The sequence below is a fragment of the Orcinus orca genome, chromosome 12 (assembly GCF_937001465.1).
Source record: "Orcinus orca chromosome 12, mOrcOrc1.1, whole genome shotgun sequence".
In the NCBI taxonomy this organism is placed as follows: Eukaryota; Metazoa; Chordata; class Mammalia; order Artiodactyla; family Delphinidae; genus Orcinus; species Orcinus orca.
The window spans coordinates 86,521,130-86,542,369 of record NC_064570.1 but is presented as its reverse complement, the minus strand read 5'-3'; the positions used below and the strand labels follow the sequence as shown (position 1 = coordinate 86,542,369).

At 31.4% G+C, this 21,240-nt stretch overlaps 1 protein-coding gene across 2 annotated transcripts in view; it reads right to left on the bottom strand.

Annotated features, from left to right (window-relative positions):
• EYS (eyes shut homolog) overlaps positions 1 to 21,240 on the bottom strand; it is a 1,673,869-nt gene that overhangs the window by 1,413,034 nt on the left and 239,595 nt on the right. For both annotated transcript variants that reach the window (XM_049695235.1, XM_004282511.3), the window contains exon 10: positions 7,760 to 7,769. In XM_049695235.1, the coding sequence (XP_049551192.1) occupies positions 7,760 to 7,769 (10 nt within the window). The remainder of the gene's footprint in view (positions 1 to 7,759; positions 7,770 to 21,240) is intronic.

The following is a 21,240-nucleotide window of genomic DNA, read 5'->3' as shown; positions in this document are numbered from 1 at the left end:
GTAAAATTTGGAGACCTGATCCAAGTCTCAGGTTATATTATCTTTGGTTTATCACCTGCCTTCTTTTAATCTCAGTTCCAGATTCTGGGTACAGGGAACACATTGGAAAACAATTTATAAGTGTCCTCTCTAAAATTTTGTTCCAGATAATTTGTTTTTAAATTAATTTATTTGAAACATTATGTTGTAATTGCTATTTTCCCTAATTTTTACCTAAGAATCTGAGACCAAACTTGTCCAAGGCCATAAAGCTGCACAATTGCAGACAAGTAGACTGATCACTTTCCAAGGCTCAAAGTCATGAACCTACTCTTTTTGTTTTATTGACCCCTGGCAATGTTGACCATCAGCACGTTGGATTCAGTGAACTTAATTCATGGCTGTTTCTTCTCAATATCCTTTGTAGATATCTTTGATATTTATCCTTAAATGTCAATATTTTTCAGGTTGTTTATTCAGCCTTCTGTTCCTATGTTAAATATGACCCTTGCATGAATTACTTATTCTCTTTTTCTTCAACTGTCTCATATGCCTCTATGTCCCAGATTAATAATTATATCCCAGAATTCTCTGATATGCCCAAGATTTAAATATTTAAATTCTATCTCTCTGTGAATATTTCTAGAAATTCTGATCCAAATGTCTCTATATTTATTATATTTTCCCCCTCAAACCACCTCCTTTCTTTCCTGGTTCCCCATTTTCTAGTTGCCACCATATGAAGTCTCACAGTTTCTGGTCTCAGTTGCTACAATTACATGCTAACTTGTCTCCCTGCATCCTATCTTTTCTAATCAAACTTCTACAATGAGTAAATTTTCTAGACTGTAAACTTTATCCTGGTATAACCTACTTAAAATATTTTAATGCTTTGGCATAAATTTTAGTATATGTTTTATATTCTTTAGATTATTATATAAACCTTGTACTTTCTGACTGCTGCTTTACTTTTTGATCACCTCCTAGTTCATCCCCAAGATACTTATTAATATGTCTCAAGACATTACCTTAGTTCCTAAATGTATTTTGATTGTTTCTTTTTCTGTACCACAACGTAAGTGTTGTTATATTTCACTTAACATAATACACTCCAAGTCCATCCATGTTGTTGCAAATGACATTATTTCATTCTTTTTTATGACTAATATTCCACTGTATATATACCACATCTTCTTTACCTTTCATCTGTTGATGGACACTTAAGTTGCTTCCATACCTTGACAATTGTAAATAATGCTGCTGTGCAATTCAACTCCTAGGTATATATCCAAAAAAACCATAAAAACACTAATTCAAAAAGATACATGCATACCAATGTTCACGGTTAGCTATTAAACATCTTATACATGCAAATAACTATGTTATACACTGCAGGGATTATAAATTCACAGAAGAGAATAATATTTTTTAATGGAAAGAGTATGGGCTTTCAAATCCAGCAAGCTGAATTCTGTCTTAGCCAATTACCAACTGTGTTTGACTACAACACTTTTTTTTTTTTTAAACTTTGTCTTTAAATTTCTGTGTCTTCATTTATAAAGAGAGATGGTAATATTGGTGCTATACATTTCTCGGGATTGTATGGGACAAATAAGATCATCTTTGTGACAGCTTTTAAAATCAGTGAAGCTCAATGAAGTTGAAGAGTAAGGTTTTATCGTTTTGAGTTTGAAATGCAAGAAAAAAATTGGGATATGAGGGATACAGAGGGAAACTCCTAGTAACCCTTTGGCAATGAATGGTTAAAGTTCTTATTTTCCAATGGAAAGACCATTTCTATTTGGCGTCAGACCTGTGAAATATAGACCTTCATGTAGGTCTATATTTTGAATTGATATTTCAGCACCGACTAACACAAACACATATACCATACACACAAAATGAGGATGTGCTGCTTCAAATTTCCTTTTCTCAGTTAGTAGATTATTAATACTACTTTATGACTACTATATAACTACTTTATATTTTTCTTTTCTTAAATAGTTCTATTGTCAAGGAGTGGTGGCATATATGTTCTGAGGTGTCCTGGGCCCTAGAGCTAAAAATACAGAAGATAATTTGAATTTTAAATGAGTTGTCTCTTTCTGAAGGCAAGCTAGCATCTGGGAATGTTTTATTCTGATGGCAATATCCATCATCCTTGGCCTCTGCATTGAAACCCTCAAATCTCTTCTCTCTTCACTGCAATACAGCTTCCTCCTGTGGTAATTTTCCTTTTTTTCCCTAATCGAACACATATTTTATTTTATTCTTTATGCTCTCTAATTTTTCCAAAACATATTATGTTGTCTACAGTCTAATCCTTTCCAAACTGAATTGCTGGAATTTAAGTTTCAGGAGTCTGTGTCACTGCTACAGTTATTTCTGATTCCAAAATTCTCATTCCTGTTTCTCAACTCTGAGTTCCATACCTCATTTTGTACTTCTTGGAGTCTCCATTATTTGAGTATTTTTTCTGTGTTTATTCTATTTTTAGCTAATTTCAACTGCTTTTATCAGTTTTTATTTCTTCCTATCCATTTTAAAATTCATTTTTATAACAGATAATAAACACTTTTCTTTTGAATACATATGTTTTGTAGATTTTAAAATATTTCCATCAACATAATATACTTTAACTATAAAAAAGAGCTAAAACAAGGCTGAATTACCATTTTTTCATAAAAGTATAGACTCTACAATGAAATTAAACAGATAATTAAAATTACTCATATGTTTCCCATGTGCAAACATTAAAATTCAATCTTTCTATTTTAAAAACTTAAAATTGGAAATATCTTTGTTACCCTTAAAGAAGGAAGATGTAGGCAGGTATACAGTGGGGTGAAGCCAATGTAGAAGGCATGGTTTTGCTGCCTAAGAGGAGTTGCAGTGCAGTTATTCTCTCCAGGAAGACAGAGTAAAGATTGGCACAGTATGGCACATGGGCCAAAGTCTGCTTGCTGCCAATTTTACTACTGTCCATGAGCTAAGAATTAGTTTTACATTTTTAAATAGTTGAAGAAAAAATTTAAAAAAATAGAATACCATTTCTGACACATGGAAATTACATAAAATTCAAATGTCATTATCATTCCAATTTCATTTCTAGGAATATATCAAAGGAAAATAAAGACATATCTACACAAAACTTCTACATGAATGTCCATAGCCCAAATCAATTGAGGAATGAATAAACAAATGTGGTATATGCATGCAATGGAATATTTTTCAAGAATAAAAATGATTGAACTATTGATACATACTACAACACAAATGAATCTTGAGAACATTATTCTAAGTGAAAAATGCCCGACACAAAAGATCACATATTTTATGGTTTCATTTATATGAAATATCCAGAATGGGTAAATCGTTAGAGATAGAAAATAGATAGTGGTTACCAGAGGTTGAAGGGAAGAAAAATTGGGAGTAATGAAAATGTTCTGGAATTAAATAGTAATGAAGAATTCATGACATTGTGAATTTACTCTAAGTGATTTTATTGTACACTTTACAAGAGTGAATATTATGGTATGTGAATTATATCTTAAGAAAAACAGTTACATAGATTTCATTTCCTTGTTAGTTTTCAGTACTTTTGCTGTGAAATGTCGAGGGGAATATAAATAGGGGAATCAGTAGATACAGGCTGTAGATACATAGACACAGAGATACATAGATAGGTAAAGAGATAGACGAATAGAGATAAATGCGGATATTTTAAATCTTGCCTCTGGTGTTAAGGACTTCTTGAAACTGATTTGGGGTTGTGTAACCTTTTGGCACAATTTTTGTTCATTATCTCTCCTAATATTGCTTCTACACCCTTCCTTTTGGGAATCCAAATACCTGCTTGTTACACATTATTTTATCCTTATATATCTCACAATATGTGTGTATTTCCCAACTCATTCAACTGTTTGAGCTTCATTCTATATTACATATTACAAATCATCACACCTCTGCCTTCATCTGTTTCATTTAGTGTTATAGTTCTATATTCAGTTTTTCACTTATTACTTTTTCTCAATTTTAGAAATTTTACTCAGTTTTCTTATAGCTTCTTCATCTTGCCATTATTCCCTTGAACAGAGAAAGCATACTTTTCTCAAGTTGTCTTTTTTCTTTATGTGTATGGTTATTTATGAACCTGTTACATTACATTTTTAAAATTGTTTGTAGAAATTATGTGAGGCATGAGATGAAGTTATCTTTCTTCCAATTTCATATGTTTGCTTCTTCAAGTCCATTCAACTCAGTAGTAGTCCAGTATCACCAGAATCTAATTTCAAGATTTGAGATACTTTTAAATGGGCCCATAATCTTTGTCTATCTATAGTCTTATCTATTTCCAAGTCGCTGTTTCTCTTAAGTCGTGGTCCCTTTGCGGTTTCAGCCCATGTAAACAAAGAAGTTTATTGTGCAACCTCCTTTATTCAGTGCCAGATGGCGGCTTTTCCCTCAGTCCTCTGAGGCTGTCTGAAGTGCTGTTTAGTTTCTTAACCTTACGAGCAACTTGTTCAAAATTGGCAGATGTACCAAGTGAACACCATGGCTTATCACTCTGGATATCCGTCCTCTTCCATACTTTGGTTTGGTGAAAAACACTGCCATTTTACCTCTCATTTGTTTTAAAACATATTTAATTTTTTTTTCAACCTTTTGAGATGTTCTAAAGAAAGATGATCTACAAGCAGCCCCTTATTCCTAAAATGTGGCTTTCTCTGGTGGGAGTGAAACTATCCCAATTTCAGTTTCATAAGAATAGGATCATGCTACTTACTGCAGCTTGCTTCTCACATAACAATCTATCCTGCTGAATTGATCATATCCTGATCCAAACCTTTATTTTTAACATGTCTGCATAGTAGCCTATGATGTGCATGCCTCACTGTTTATTCAACTATAGCCTTCTTGATAGATATTTCAGTGCCGTTTTTGTCTTTACAATTATTCCTGAAATAAACGTCACTGAACATAAATCTATGCCTGAGTATATCTAATTGCTATGAAATTGAGTTTAAGAAGAAAGGCTTTTTGGTTAATTCATATATGATCTTTCAATTATTATCTATAATGAACCTGTTCTTATACAGAGAAGAAATATAGTCTAATATTTTTGACTAGTCAATGATCTTATTCTTGCTGAAATCAGATTGGAAGTGCTCAGGAACTGGGCAAGTACACTGTATCTGCATCATAGTGTCTAATTAAGTGTCTAATTAAGTATAAGCTCCATGTTGTACACAGTGCATAAGAAAATTTGATGATAGTTTTAGTTAATGGAAATGATACATATTTTGTGTGAATATTTAACTATTATTTTTAAAGTGTTTACAAATATAAATGTATTTATTATATTCCATTTCTAATGTTTAAATTTTAATAGAAAGCATGAGAAAAATCAGAAAACAGAGTATAAATTTACTTCTCTTGAGTATTCCCTTTTCCAGATTCCTAGTAAATCAGCCATCATGAGGTGTGTCTTTCAACTATGGCTACTTCTTACCATCATTAAAACAACTATTATCAGTTAATAGCAACAAAAAATAACATAAGCATTCATGGAATACTTTAAGACAAATTGTGACTTTATAAAGACAACAAACCCATGTATACTGACTTTCACCTAACTACAATATTCAAAGTTATGTCAAAGTATTTCACACTCTACAACGTTTCTCAAATTTTGAGTACATTTATTCCTATTTTCCTGATTCCTGTTACACTTTTACAAATTCTTCACTGAATTGTGTCACCAAATAGTTGGAACAACTAGCTTTGGTGCTATTAATATTGAAAATAGATTAAATGAAATATAATAAGCCCTAGTTGTGAAAAGAAAAATTCCAGATACAATGTGTATTGGCTTGAATTGTATGCAGGAAAATGGAAGAGAAAAAGCAAACATCATTTTAGTGCAATCTTCTAAAAATAGGAACCCTCCTTTTACCTGCAAGAACTATTTTTGTAACAAGACAATGATGGTGCTATAAAATAATTACAGGGACATTTTCCTAATATGAGTGACTCAGATTAGAGAACAGCTAAATGAGTCAATTACCAAAGAACCCCACTGTGAAAGGGTTAGATTTTTATAAACTTATAACACACACATATACATACTCACACTCCCAGAATCAGTTGTAAAGTAGAAACGAATTGTAACCCTACAATGAAAGGTACATGGGGCTTATTATCATCTAGAATAAAGGAAGCCAATTTTTAAAGTACTAAACAGCATAGGACCAAAAGGGGACTTAATCATACAGTGAAATAATTGCCTGATGTTAAATTCTATGGCTTTAGGTAGTGAGTGAAAGTTCTAAGAATTTATTATAATTTCTATGAATAGGACAGTTTAATAAACTGGAATCTACCAATTAAAAAGATCAGGAAATAACTACAAGATTTATTGCTACAATGTTACCAAAATGTATCAATATAAACCCAAAATAGTTTCAATATGCTAAAAGTGGCCTATTTCCTCTCATTTAAACACTATAAAAATAGTGGTAATCTGAGGAAATACAGAGCTACATTTTAATGCATGCGACCAAGAGAATAAGGCAACAGAATGGAGGACTTACCACAAAGTAGCAATGCTATAGAAATCTGTAAGACATTTATCACAAGAAACTAGGGACAAAAGTATTCATAGATTTTCTAGTATCATTTATTTAAAAAAAATTAACTTTTGTGTAGCTAATAATTGTGTCAGAAATGAGGAATGAATTTTAAGACAATGAAATTCACCAAATGATAAAAGCTCCTCCCATAATTTTTCCAATGATTTCAATATATTAAGTAGCAAATCTCTCTTATCTTGTGCAAGTTTCAACTATGCTCCCTCCTCAGGGAAATTCCCAAAGACAATGAATAATTTAGTCATAATTCTAATTAAAAACTTAGTAGGACCCCCCCCTCCACCGCAGCCTGTGAAATTTACAAGGCAATTTCGCTAATTATTTGTTACTTCAACCTGTGGTCTGAAACAGTTCTAGACAGCTACAGGAAAGTATGTGTAGAATTAGCAAACCAGACCAAATCAGTTTCTAAAAAACACTACTGAGATATCACTGATTTCATAGTTATTGGCTCTTAAACCCTTTTCTGATTGCCTTTACAGTTTATATCCTCCCTCTTTGCAGAAAAGTACATAAAATATAATTGTGGATTATTCATAGCTAACCTGTTAAATAATCTTCATGATATCCATGCAATATAAAATAATTCTTGTATTAATAACTGATCTTCTTTGGGGACTAAAACTTAACTTTTACATTTTTAATGCTTTAATTTCAAGTTATTCATCACAAAGTCTGGTATGTTATCCATGATAATGGAGTCAAGCAGAAACACAAAGTATTCCAAATATAAAACTCTACAATGCTGGATGTGTATTTGTATATATTTGGTGAAGCCCAGCACTGAAGTATATTACCTTACTTTTGCATGAGGAAATTTCTGGTACTAAAAAAGAAACAGTGTCACATGCATGGAAAAAATTTAAAAAAGAAAAAGCAAAACTCACCACCAACCCCACCAGGGCAAAACTGAAAGAAATAATTTGCCCTCATTCGTAGATGCACTGTTCATGAAGGTTTAAAATCTAAAAACTTCCACCAAATCAAATTAAAATATTTTCCTTTAAAAATATTTCTTGAGACTCTGTAATTTTATACATGACTGCAAGTATTTTTAAAAAGACTTAGATAAAAGTTATTCAATGATTTTTAAAATATTATCATTCAGATAAAAAGTTGTTTTAATTTACTTCACATTTGCTTTACAAAGAAGTATTATACACTATGAACATTGTGCACTAACAGAATTGTATCAATTTGGAACATAATAATACAGTATCAGAAGCTATATGTTGATAGAAATCAGTCATAATCACCAAAGATCAGTTTACCTTTTGACATAAATCTTATAGACGAAGCAAAGGGCAAACTGACTTTTAATGAACTATCTTGCTCTCATGTAAAACACCAATAGTCATGGAATTTCACATTAAATACCACAACTGAGTTGATAATTTACTTGTTGGAATGTTGTGGTTTTTACTAAAATAATCCTAAGGTAAATCTGTCTGTTAACTCATAGAAGCTAAATTGAGTTATAGGAAATCTTTGTCCAGCCTCAGCCTTTTAAAAATAAAAATGTTAGTGCCTTGGAAACCCTGCTTGAAATTAGCTGATACAGAAAAGATGTACTCACTAACCCCTCTGAAATTCTTTCCCAGTGCAATTCTGAGTTTTCAGTCCTAGACTTACACAAAGGGGCAGATGTAAGGGGCACATGCTAAAAAGAATTTTAACTATACTTCAATTAAAAAGTAAGCGAATAAATGAATGAATGAATGAATACATACATACATACATATTAACTAAAAAACTATTATTTGGAGATTCCCAAAGCCTGTACTATTGACCATTCTACTACTTGAAAAGGAGAAAATAAACTAGAAGGTCACACCTACATTTTAATACTAGTTATCTTTGAGTTGCTAAAATAACATGTATAATGCTTACATTTTCCTTAAGCCTTAAGATATTCTACATGTCTATTAAAACATGCATTATTTTATATTTCTAATGTGGCAATCAAGTAGAGAAGGATATAGCTGAACAGATCATAAGGGCAAAAATAATACTTTCTTTAGTCAATTGAGCAATATAATTGATTAAATACAGTCACATTATTTTACAAAATGCACAGCATTTTACAACATATCTTATATGTTGAATCTCAGAGGTTTGTCACTGACCACCCCTTTATTATAAAGAATAATTTTCTGTCATCAACTACGCAGATCAGACCACATCTAAAATACTGTTTCCAATTTTGGTCTTTAAAAATTTATTTAGGAGAAATTAAAGAATATATGGGTGAGGTAGGTGATAGTGACCTTCAGAGGTCTATCTTAAAAGTATGCCAAACAGGGAATTCCCTGGGGGTCTAGTGGTTAGGATTCTGGGACTTCACTGATGGGGCCTGGGTTTGATCCTGGTCAGGGAACTAAGATCCCGCAAGCCTTGTGGTGCAGCCAAAGAGCAAAAAAAGGTATGCCAAACAAGACTTATTGAAAATATTTTGATACTGAATTATGTTAAAAGAGTATAAAGTCTTTAATATCGCCATGATGACTTAGAAGACACAGAATGTATTACATATGTTATGAGAACATAAAAAATACAGTGTGGTCAAAGGATCAAATTTGTGTGTTGTTTTGTTTAAGAAAGCAGTATAAGTCCTAAAGCCAAAAAAAGAAAACTTTATGGTTTTATATAAGGGATATTAATTTGAATTGAAATTACCCCCACAATAATTTTCAGCCTTATGATGAGAATAATAAAGGAGAAGAGAGAAATTTGCTTGCCAGGATTCTTACAGATTTTATCATGTTAGTTTATAGGCTAGAATAGATAATCTCATCCTATCTTAAAATACTTTGATGCTGTGATAGTCTTACTGCTTGTTACATTATAAAAAATATTAAGCTTCATTGATTTTTTTCATGTCTTTGATTCTTCTGGAAAATGCTTCCTGGAAAAGATGATGTTCTGTAGAACTATAAAATATTTAGCATCAGTTAATGAAACAGGGAGAACTTCTAGTTACTTCACTGTAAATCTGCTACCCTCTCCAAAATATAAATCAGAAAAATAGAATATAAATCAAGATAGAACAGGAGACTCATCAGGTGTTGCAAAAAATACCACGTACTATTGAACACCAATAATTCTTCCTTGACATCTATATATTTATTAAAATATTATATCGTGTAAAATAAATTTTTATATAAAAAATCTATTTGAAGCAATTATAAAAATGCAATGATTAGAAATATAAATAAGAAAATAAACAATACCAGGTTAGCATTTTTTAATTTTATTAAAGACATTAATGAATGTTGCCTGCAGATTTAACATTGGCAGACATGAAATAAAGGTTAATCTTCTATTGATAAATTTATATAAATCAGTTTGCATGAACAAAACTTTTGTATTACACTTTTGACTTAATTATCTTTCAATTAAAATAATAGTTAAAATTTGCTTGAAATTCAGTTGCATGATGAAGTCAAAACTTAAAGCAATGTGTTATAATTACATTGACGGTAAAAAGATTTTAACTAACATTTTATCCATACCCTTAACTATACCCTTGAGAATTACAATGTATACAAAGCATTCTTCTTAAGGATAACATATGGACCCTGACTTCATAGAGATTGGATAATAATATGGGAAATAGTACATACCCACACACAGTACAAAAGAATAAAAGCTGCAAAACAGAAAATGCTATTAAAGGAACAAAGTTTGGCTGATTTTTAAATGTTAAAACCCACCGCACGATAGATGGCAAATCCACATCTGTTTCTATATAGAAAGAGGATATAACTCTATGTAAAATATGCTCACATTAGATTTATGTAGCTGTAAATAGGAGACTTCCCATTGTCCCTCACTGTCTGTAAATATGTCCCCTTTTTGTCCCATTATACTAGGCACAAAATGGTTTGTAAATGGTTCTAAAAATAAAATTTCAAAAATAATTGTCATTCCTCTGTTCACCTTCAAAAATGAAATTGCCAACGAATTTTTTTTTACATTCTACAAATTTAAGAAATCTTTATGACCAGAACAGAGTCACCCACATTTGTCAAACTTAACAATTGACACTTTATGATCTTTTAAAGTTAACTGATGTGTCAACATAATTTGAAAAGGGTCATGGATCATACAAATAACAAAATCTCTTAAAAGACAGTTTATATGATAATTTGATCTTCTAAAGTTTCATCTGTTGAATTTAAAAAGCAGAGAAAAGAACTGATTTTCTTCTTAGCAAACATGTTTTTCTATGTTCTGTAGTCTTGACTAATATGTATAATTGTTTCTGATCATCTAAGTGGAGCACTATGTATAAAAATGAGCACTGAAACTTTTCAAAAGAAACTACAATGTAAGTATTATAATCAATGACATATTCAATAAAGAGCACACTTGTATCCTACTTAGCAACCAAGCAGTGACAGATGTTTTGTTAACTCTGCAGAATTTAAAAGTTCAAACGTTGTTTAATATCAACAATATGACATCTACTTTTTCTTAATGTAGGTTTATTTTTTGTCCATGGGTATAAATCCAAATAAACAACATTTCTAAAGTTTATCTTCATGGAGAGATTCATTAGTTTTACAAAAGCCAGCCAGTACAATGAAAAGGCATTTAATGAAATAATTCACTTTATTTTTTGTAAAAGTAACATTGAGATATCTTTAAAGAGAGAATGAGAAGAATGGTTTTACTCCAAACCATATGTTAAAATAAAAAATGAGGAGCTGGTTTAAGGTAAGATATTGATTGAGTTGATTTTTTCAACAGGTATTGATTGATTGGGGGCATGCTGAATTGAAAGCATTGATAGAATATTTAGCTAAAAGGGATTATCAAGATTTTGGAAATGCAATAGTAAAGTAAGAGCATGATATGGGTTTAGTTTATAGCATCAACTACTACACACCATACAGGTTATAATTAAAGTTACAAAATAGACAGGGTATCCCAGATAAAAATGGAAAAAAGAGGAAGAGCAAGGAAAGACATTTGAACAGAACATATATTTAACTGGTATGAGGAAGAAGAGAAAGGTTGGAAAACCTTGTAATCAATGGAGATCTCAAAAAGAATAAAAAGAAGAAAATGAAAATAAAGAAAAATAAAGAATGAGAAAGAGCTTCCCTTGGGGCGCAGTGGTTAGGAATCTGTCTGCCAATGCAGGGGACACAGGTTCGAGCCCTGTTCCAGGAAGATCCCACATGCCGTGGAGCACCTAATCCTGTGTGCCACAACTACCAAAGCCCACGTGCCTAGAGCCCATGCTCTGCAACAAGAGAAGCCACTGCTATAAGAAGCCCGGGACCCACAAGGAAGAGTAGCCCCCACTCCTGGCAACTAGAGAAAGCCTGTGTGTAGCAACGAAAACCCAATGCAGCCAAAAATATATAAATAAAAATAAATAAATTAAAAAAATTAAAAAGAATGAGAAGAACATTGTTTATGGGTGTGATTGACTAGGCAGTGAATTGGTAAACGATTTCTCACTGGAATTACAAATAAGGAGCAAATATGGATGATCAGGCACCAAATCATCCATATTTGAGATTATAAAAATGAGATTATTTATTAAGGTGGAGATTTTGACAAGGAGACTTGAGTATAATCTATGTGTGATGAACAGCATCAATAATGAAGGATGACATGGAGGGGAAAGTTTTGTGTGAGAGACCACCCTTATTTAATAAAATAGACAAACTTAGCTGAGTCAATGAACAGATGCCAAACATAGTCTCTATAGAACTTATGAACATACACACAGGGCATATGCACACTTAGCTACTCGTGCTGGTTACTAAAGAAGTTTAGGGAAGTTGTCCTGGTTACCGTGCACCTCATCTCTAAACCAGAAAGCTGTAGAGTCATGTAGGATTGGATGAGGGACTCTGCTCCCTGAGACTGCTTTCCTGAAAAATCTATTAGATGGAATAGGCAATTTATGTTGACCACCCACGTGAAAATAAGAGATAGGTGCAGAAATGGCAAAATGTTTTAGTGAAGGGTGCCAAGATTCAAAAGAAAACTTTTTTCTTTTATGTAATATTTTATTTAAAATAAAATTTAAAATATATTGAAGTAATAACCCATACATTTATCACTTACAACAAGAGTCGTAATTGTCTACGTTAGCTTACAGTTTTTGTCCAGATAAAATCCTGGGATTTAAGTTTCTCTACCACTTGTACACTATGTGAAAAATAAGTAAATTATTTCAACAACTCGGGCCTCAGTTTTTCATCTATTAATTAGGAACAAGTAATTCCTATTTTGAGAATTAAGTGAATATATGATTATGAAATTATTTTGTAAAATTTGAAACCTCATCCAAATGATATTATTTGTTTTAAGTTGTCTATTAATAAAGTATATACTATTGACTTTTAATCTGTTTCCATACAGATATTTTGTATTTTTGTGTAGTTGCATTAGCACATTTTTCCTTTTATGATTTTGTATTTTATGACATGTTTAGAATATTTTCCCTGTACTTTATGAAAATACACACCCATTTATATTTTAAATGACATCTTAAGTATTTGTTAATGTCAGTTTTTTATGGTTCTCTTTTTGTGGTACATATATATTGTGATTTTATATAGTGAGTTATATCCAACTTTTCCAGTTTCTTCTCCTGCTTTTATACTTTGTAAGCAATTTTCCTTAAGTCTCAGATCATAACTATTCAACAATATTTTCTTCTGTCCTTTATTCTTTTACACTTACACTTAAAATTTAAATTTTTTTGAATTTAATTGTTAAATGTTGGGAGATAAAGAGTACTATTTTTCTATATAATTAGTTGTTCCATGAGCATGTATTAAATAATTATGTCTTATCTCCTTACTGTAATACCATGTTTTCTTATTCTGAGCATCTTTCTGAGATTACTGAACATAGGTTCTATATAGGTTCTGTAGGTTCAAATTTGTTATAGTATTTTTATATTTTGATTGTGCATTTATTATGTTTAAAAAATTCTCATTAAATATTATAAGCTTTTCAGGATGCATTATCCTTTGTCTCCAAATTGTTTTTAACAATTTGTTTTGCTTATACTTCCATATCTGATTTCAAGTATTTTCAATTTCCAAAGTATTTTCTTAGTAACTTCAGCATATTAATAAAAATGTTTGAAAGTATAGTCCTTGCTATACCAAAGTAATTTGGGGGAATATGGTATTTTCCTCTGTTCATATAATTCTTCATTATAGACTTTAAAAAATGTTGTGTTTATTTAATCCAATTATGTCACATTTCTTGTTTAGATTTTTTCTTTTTTATTTCATATATTTGAAACTATTATAAGTGTGCTTCTTTTTCTTATACTATCTATTTCATATCTATTATATTTTCTAACTATTTTATATTCTTCATACTTTTGAGAAATGTGTGTTATACGGTTGAAAACACTAAAAAAAAAAAGGAAGATTTGTAAAAAAGTGTAGCTGGCCTTTTATGCTGTAGCTAATAACTAAAACAAAATTTTCTCAAGCAATGACTACACCATAACTCACCTTCACCCCCTACAAATATTTAGAAGCTGAAATACAATGCGTCTATTATTGAGGCTCAAGCAATGATTATACTTCAGCTGATTCATATACTGAAAATACCGAGATAACTTGACTAGAGTCCACAATCTTCTGGTAGAGTGGATGGCCCTTCAGATTTAGTTGAAATGCTTCCAGCACAGCATGTTATAAATGACTCTAAATAAGTGGATAAAATAAGACCTCGTGAAACATTACGAGTCAAAGTAACAACAACAAAAATATAAAACCTGTGAAAAAAATGCATAAACTCTGATTTTAAATTTAAAATATCAGCAAAAACTAATGTCATAAAAATAACAATTTTAATAATAAATAGAAATAGAATCAAAAGTAAAATAATAAAATGTATTTTTCAAATCAAATTAGAAAACAACAAAGGAAAATAATACTTAATGATGGTGTTAGTTTGGTCATTCAGTCTCTGGGAATGAACATATGCAAAGAAATTCTGGAAAATGACTTGGCTTGATAAATCAAAAGCCACCAAAGAGTTTATATATTCTAAACCATCAATAAAACTTCCCAAGTCCTAAATACTCTGTTATTGCAATATGATAAAAAGTTTGTAAAAGATGTAGGGAAACAGATAAATCAACTATTTATAATTTCAAATGTTAAATCTATGTTAATGCAACACTTTATTTTATATGTGAATAAAAGTAGACATCTAACAAAATATATATTAACAGTCACCAGATTTTCAAATTGTGGGCAATTTATAAATCATTTTGATATATTCATTTTATCTTCACACATTCTTAAATTACCATGTATCAATGTAATTGTCATTTAAAATAACTGAAATCATATGAGCATCCTTTACTTAGTTAAAGCATTTGTATTAAACATCATCATCATCGCCATCATCATCATCATAATCATCTTGGTTTACATACCACCTGACTACCAATCATCTATTTTTTTGGTACTTCAAAATAGTTTGACAAAATCATGTACTTAACAGCTTCAATCTATCAAAATCTCCTCAAATAAAAACTCTTAAGCTTAATGCCCAGTAAAATTCTCATCTGTCTGGAGTTATCAATAAAGAGGCAACTCTAGTAATTACTCTTGGCTTCATAAAATCTCCTGTCATAATGAAAAGTTTATACCAAGGCAACTTATTATTCCTCCTTAGAATAATTCAATTTCTTCAGATTCAGTTATTAAAAATAGTACAGAAATTATATCAGGGAAGTAAACAATTATGCTGAAGATAAAGTAGAGTACAGCAGCTCTTAAGACATCATCCTCAGGTCAAACAGAGACTCTACACAATCTTTGGACTGAGATTTCTGCAAGTAGATTGCACAGTCAGTGTGGTCAGCCTGGCGTATTCCAGAATTTCCATGAGAGCCATGCCACCAGCTCTGAAATCCTAGTTTCAGAGCAGCATCAAATTGTAGAGAGCTGAGCTGAGAGACATTTAAGAAACATCTATCTTATTACACTTGTTCTACAAATTTGAAAACATAAATTATTGAAGTTGACTTGTTCTGCTCACAAAATATCCTCTTGATGGAATCAACACTAAAGTTCTCCAAGTCTTTCTTCTCTGTTTCTAGTATATACCCTCCTTAATTTTAATTTCAAAGAAGCATGGATGCTGTCACATGAGTGCTAGGCTCTGTTATATTGTTAGGCTCTGTTTTGGCTCATTTTGTATTTTCTTAGGTGAAAGGCACTGCATTTTGGGTACAGCAAATCTAGACAAAATTGTAGTCCCAAGCAAAGGAATTTTACTGAAGGCTACTTTAATGTTGTTCATTTAACATTACCAATGAATGCATCTTCTGGATTTTAATATAGAATCTGATAAAAAATTTTCATAGGAAATAGGAATTTAAAGAAGTTTCAGTTTTACTATGTTTTCAATATCCACTTTGAACACCAATATTCTCATTTTTAAAAATGGTGTATTTTATATCTGCATTTTAGGCTTTTGTCAGAATTAAGTTTGTTGATTCAAAACACCTCACAAATTATTTCCCTTCCTGTGTTAATCCTCTACAATTCCTATAACAGAAACTTAGGTGTAATATTAGCTTGCTTTCTGGTATTACAGTAGGTAATTAAATACATTTTTTACCTTAGATATTGGCTATACCCTATGTGTTAATTGATTATTAGAGATGCAGTGGGTAACTTATTATCTATCAACTTCCTTCCTGAAATTCTTCTTTTGAGAGAACTTTATTTCAACAAAACTCATAGGAAAAATTTATGATGTACTTTAAAGATATGGGTTGGGTTTCTGGCAATTTGTGGAAGTAAAATAGAAGAAAAAACACAGTTCATATGGGGATTCACTATTTTCTCTTGTTGTGGGATTTCTAGAGAAAAATGAAATACTCTTCAAGCATGCAGAAATCCAGAGCAAGGTGTGTTAGGATAATAAGTGGGAGGATGTGGTATGTCTTAGGAGACTTGGTGATTTTACACTGTACGTGGGTTACTAGCAGCTTCATAGTTGTAACGAAGGCTACTTAGTCCAGATCATTACTTTGGGGACTGAACTCTGCACAGTGATACAACACAGGAGGGAGGGATTCAGAATAAAATTATGACATAGATGAAATGGTGCAAAGGTACTTTGGAAGTGAGGTGATAGAATTCACTAAAAATTAAGGATCATCACAAATTCATACACATAACTCTACTTGAAACATGGCTTTTCATGAAAACCACTTACATCTTCTAAAAGAGTGTTGTTAAGACAATCCAAGTTAGGGTGGCAACTGTGGGAGCACAGCACCTGAAGGCATTTTTTACCAAATGGGTAAAAAATTAGTAATGGGAGTGTTGGTTTGTCTCATGAAACTTTAAATTTTGACATAGTCTAGCACTTCTTAATAATATCAGATCCATCAGATATATTTTCCCCCCGAATCCAAGTTTGTTTATATTGAAAGTATGTTGAGGCAAGTAGTCCTCTTTTTTTTTTCCACATCTGAAGAACTGCCTTAGCATTTACAGTAAGAACATCTCACCTTCAGGGTTGAGCAGATTCCAATAGGCAATAAACAGTGGCAGTATTTGGGACGGTATACTAATGTTTGGAGAGCAGCAGTATGGCCACATTAAACTTTCAAATTCTTTTAAAATGCCATTTAAATATATTCTTTATACATTAGAATTGCATCACACTTATCCTGAGCAACACAAAATTCCATGCAATACTCAATTTACAAATAGACTGCATATGATTGCTTGGGAATAGTTTTCTGTTTATCTATTTTATTAAAATTTAATATCTTCAAACAAGGGATGAAACCATCAGAAAAGGATGGGGGAGAGTGTAGGATCAAAAAATAAAGATAATACAACAATTTCTAGATTTCAACTTATAGTTTTTATGTCAAATATTAAAATAACATACAAATTGTTTTTCAATACATTCTAGCTTCAATTGCTACTGGTAAAAGTGACTCATGTCAACATGTCATTGTAAAGACATAGAATGGGAAAGAAAATAATAGTATAGCCAGAGTGACAGACATTTCTTGCCAAATTAGAAATAAGTCCAACTCTTTCATGCAACTTTCAATTCTGTTGGGGAGTGAGGGCTTATTCAGTTGCTATTTTGTGCTTGCTACGTATTTTATACAGTATTGTCAGTTAAATAGGTTAAATAAATGCAACTCCCCATACTTTGAAGTCTGAGTAAAGAGAATAAAACTTAAAAAAAAGAAACATTCAGTTTGAAAGAACAAAGTCTCCTTAGTCAGTCAAGAGATATGTCTAGTCAGGAAGAGCTTTTGCAAATTTAAGAAACAATTTGATATTGATGGTTACCACTTATTTTGCAAACCTGTTGGGAATGAATGTACTCATGTAAAGTTATTGCAAATTTTATTCTTCACAAATTAATTTTTGGCTTTGACATTTATTTGAAGTCACTTGAAAGTCAATAAAACTACGTACTTTCTATCTTCTCATCTTACTATCCTTATAGTAACAATGACTTTTTGTATTTATTTGCAGGATTAATTCTAATTTTATAATTAGAATTTTATACTTTTAAATATCTTCATGTAAAATCGTAATCAAATTTAATTTCGTACTCTGTCTTTTCAGACTTTAAGATTTCTTTTTTTTAAAGAAAGCTTAGGATTGACTCTCTTATTAACTTTTATATGTAACATACAGTACTGTTAATTATATTTATCATGTTGTGCTTTACATCCTTAGTACTCATTTATCTTATAACTGGAAGTTTGTACCTTTGACCACCTACATCCAATCCACTTTCCCCAACCTCCCATCTCTGATAACCGCAAATCTGATCTCTTTTTCTATGAATTTGTTTGTTTCTTTTTGAAGTGTAATTGGTCTACAACACTGTGTTAGTTCCTGGTACATAACATAGTGATTCAATATTTCTATTCATTTCAAAATGATCACCTCAATAAGTCTAGTTACTATATGTCACCATACAAAGATATATTGTTATTGACTATATTCCCCACAATGTACATTTTCATACCTGTGACTCATCTATTTTCTACTAGAAGTTTGTTCCTCAATCTCCCTCACCAATTTCTCTCATTCACCCATCACCTTTCTCTCTGGCAACCACCTGTTTATTCTCTGTATCATCTATGACTCTGTTTCTGTTTTGTTATGTGCATGCATTTGTTTTGTTTTTTAGATCCACATAAATGTGAACTCGTACAGTATTTGTCTTTCTCTGTTTGACTTATTTTATTTAGCAAAGTACCCTCTAGGTCCACTCATGTTGTTGAAAGTGGCAAATTTTTACTCCTTTTATGCCTGAGTAATGTTCCATTGTGTACACACACACACACACACACACACACACACACACACACAATCTTTATCCATTCATCTGTTGATGGCACTTAGGTGGCTTTCATATCTTGACTGTTGTAAATAGTATGGCAATGAACATTGGGATGTGTATATCTTTTCAAATTTCTGTTTTCATTTTCTTCAGATAAACACCCAGGAGTGGAATTGCTGAATCATACAGTAGTTCTATTTTTAATTTTTGAGGATCCTCCATATTGTTCTCCATAGTTGCTTCACCAATTTACATTCCAACCAACAATGTATGAGTGTTCCCTTTTATCCACATTCTCTCTAACATTTGTTATTTGTGGTCTTTTTGATAATAGCAATTCTGACAGGTGTGAGGTGATATCACTTTCTCATCTTGGTTTGCATTCCCTGATGATCAGTGATGATGAGCATCTTTTCATGTGTCTGTTGGCCATCTATATGTAATCGCTGGAAAAATGTCTATTCAGATCCTCTGCCCACTTTTTAATGAGGTTATTTGTTCTTTTGATATGGAGTTGTATGAGTACTTTTTATATTTTGGATATTAAACCCTTATTATTATAATGTACCAAAATTAATCCCTATATTGTTTACAAATATGTTTTCCAATTCAGTAGGCAATTTTTGTTGACAGCTTCCTTCACTGGGCAAAAGCTTTTTAGTCTGATGTAGTCCCATTTGTGTATTTGTTTTGGTTGCCCTTGCCTAAGGAGATAGTTCTAAAAAAATATTGCTGAGACTGATGTCAAAGAGTGTATTGCCTATGTTTTCTTCTAGAACTTTTCTTCAAGAAGTGTCATCTTGCCCACTCCCCCTACTTGATACTCTTGAAATAAATGTTTTAACAATTCTAAAAATTAACCCTAGTAAAAAGTAAATATAAATAGATATGTATCAATCTTATTTGAAACACTATAGAAGGTCAATCAAATATTTCACAGGTTCCTCAATTTACATGAACTTGGTTCTAGGAATTTCTTTTATTCTGGGCTCAGTTCTATTGAAAGATAATAATCTTGACTGGGAAAAATGCTAATAGTGTGTCCATCATCATATAAACTACATAATTTAATGGAAGTGAAGTATTATCTTAATTCATAAACTTTTTATGGATACAATATTTACAATATTAGCTTTAAAAAGTTAAAAGTTGTTTTGTTCATCTCTCCTCTATTTCTGTAGAAACAGGTTTGTATTGTAAACAAATTCAAGGGTATATCCAAAATATATGCTTAATTGAGATTCTCAGTATCCTTAGTTTGTCCAAGGAAAACACTTTACAATACATCTCTGTGGTAGTCAGAATAGTGGTCTCTAAATATGTTTACATACTAATCCCCCAGTACTGTAAGTTAAATATACATGAATATACATAACAAGGAGGATTTAAGGTTGCAGATAAAATTAAAGTTCTAATAGGATGACCTTAAAAGAAAGGTAATATCCTTGATTTTCTGAGGATTCAATATAATCACAAGGGCCCTTAAAAGTAGAAGAAGGAGACAAGAGAAGGTCAGAGTAATGCAATGTACAAACTCAACCCACCATTCTTGGCTTTAAGGATGAAAGAAGAGAACCAGCAGAAAAAGAATGTGGATGGTCTCTCGAAACGGGAAAGAAGAAGAAAGGGGTTTATCTCTTAGAGCCTCCAGAAGGAATGCAGCCCTGCCAACTTTTTGATTAGCCCACTGAGGCTCTTTTCTTACATCTGAGGTAGAGATCAGTAAGATAATAAATTTGTGTTGTTTTAAATCACTAAGTTTGTGGCAATTTGCAACAGCAACCATAGAAAATTAATAACTTCTGTGTATGCAACTATCTTAATTATGCAGTGAGTTAAATTTTCAAAATTTTATTTATAATACACATCTCTTAAACTGTTGTGAGAATTAGAGACAAGATGTGCCTAAGGAAAATGCAAAAAGGCAATGTACCAAGAATAAGCAGCTTAACACCCCAACTCATTTTTGGGGGGAGAATATATTGCATTATTATGTATATATAATATCTGTATTATTAAAATATTATACATATGGTTTAATATACATTTATAATACTAATTATAATAACATAATATATTTGGAATTGGAGTTGAAATATACGTCTAAATATTGTCACAATAAAAAATATTCCTGATTCAAGATAGACTTGACCTTTGTAAGTCGAAGAAGTGTAGTAACACTGTTAATTATTTTGAAAGAAAATCCCATATTTCTTGGCTATCATTTCATAGATGTATGTCACTTGCGCCTCTATTTTATCAGAAGAAA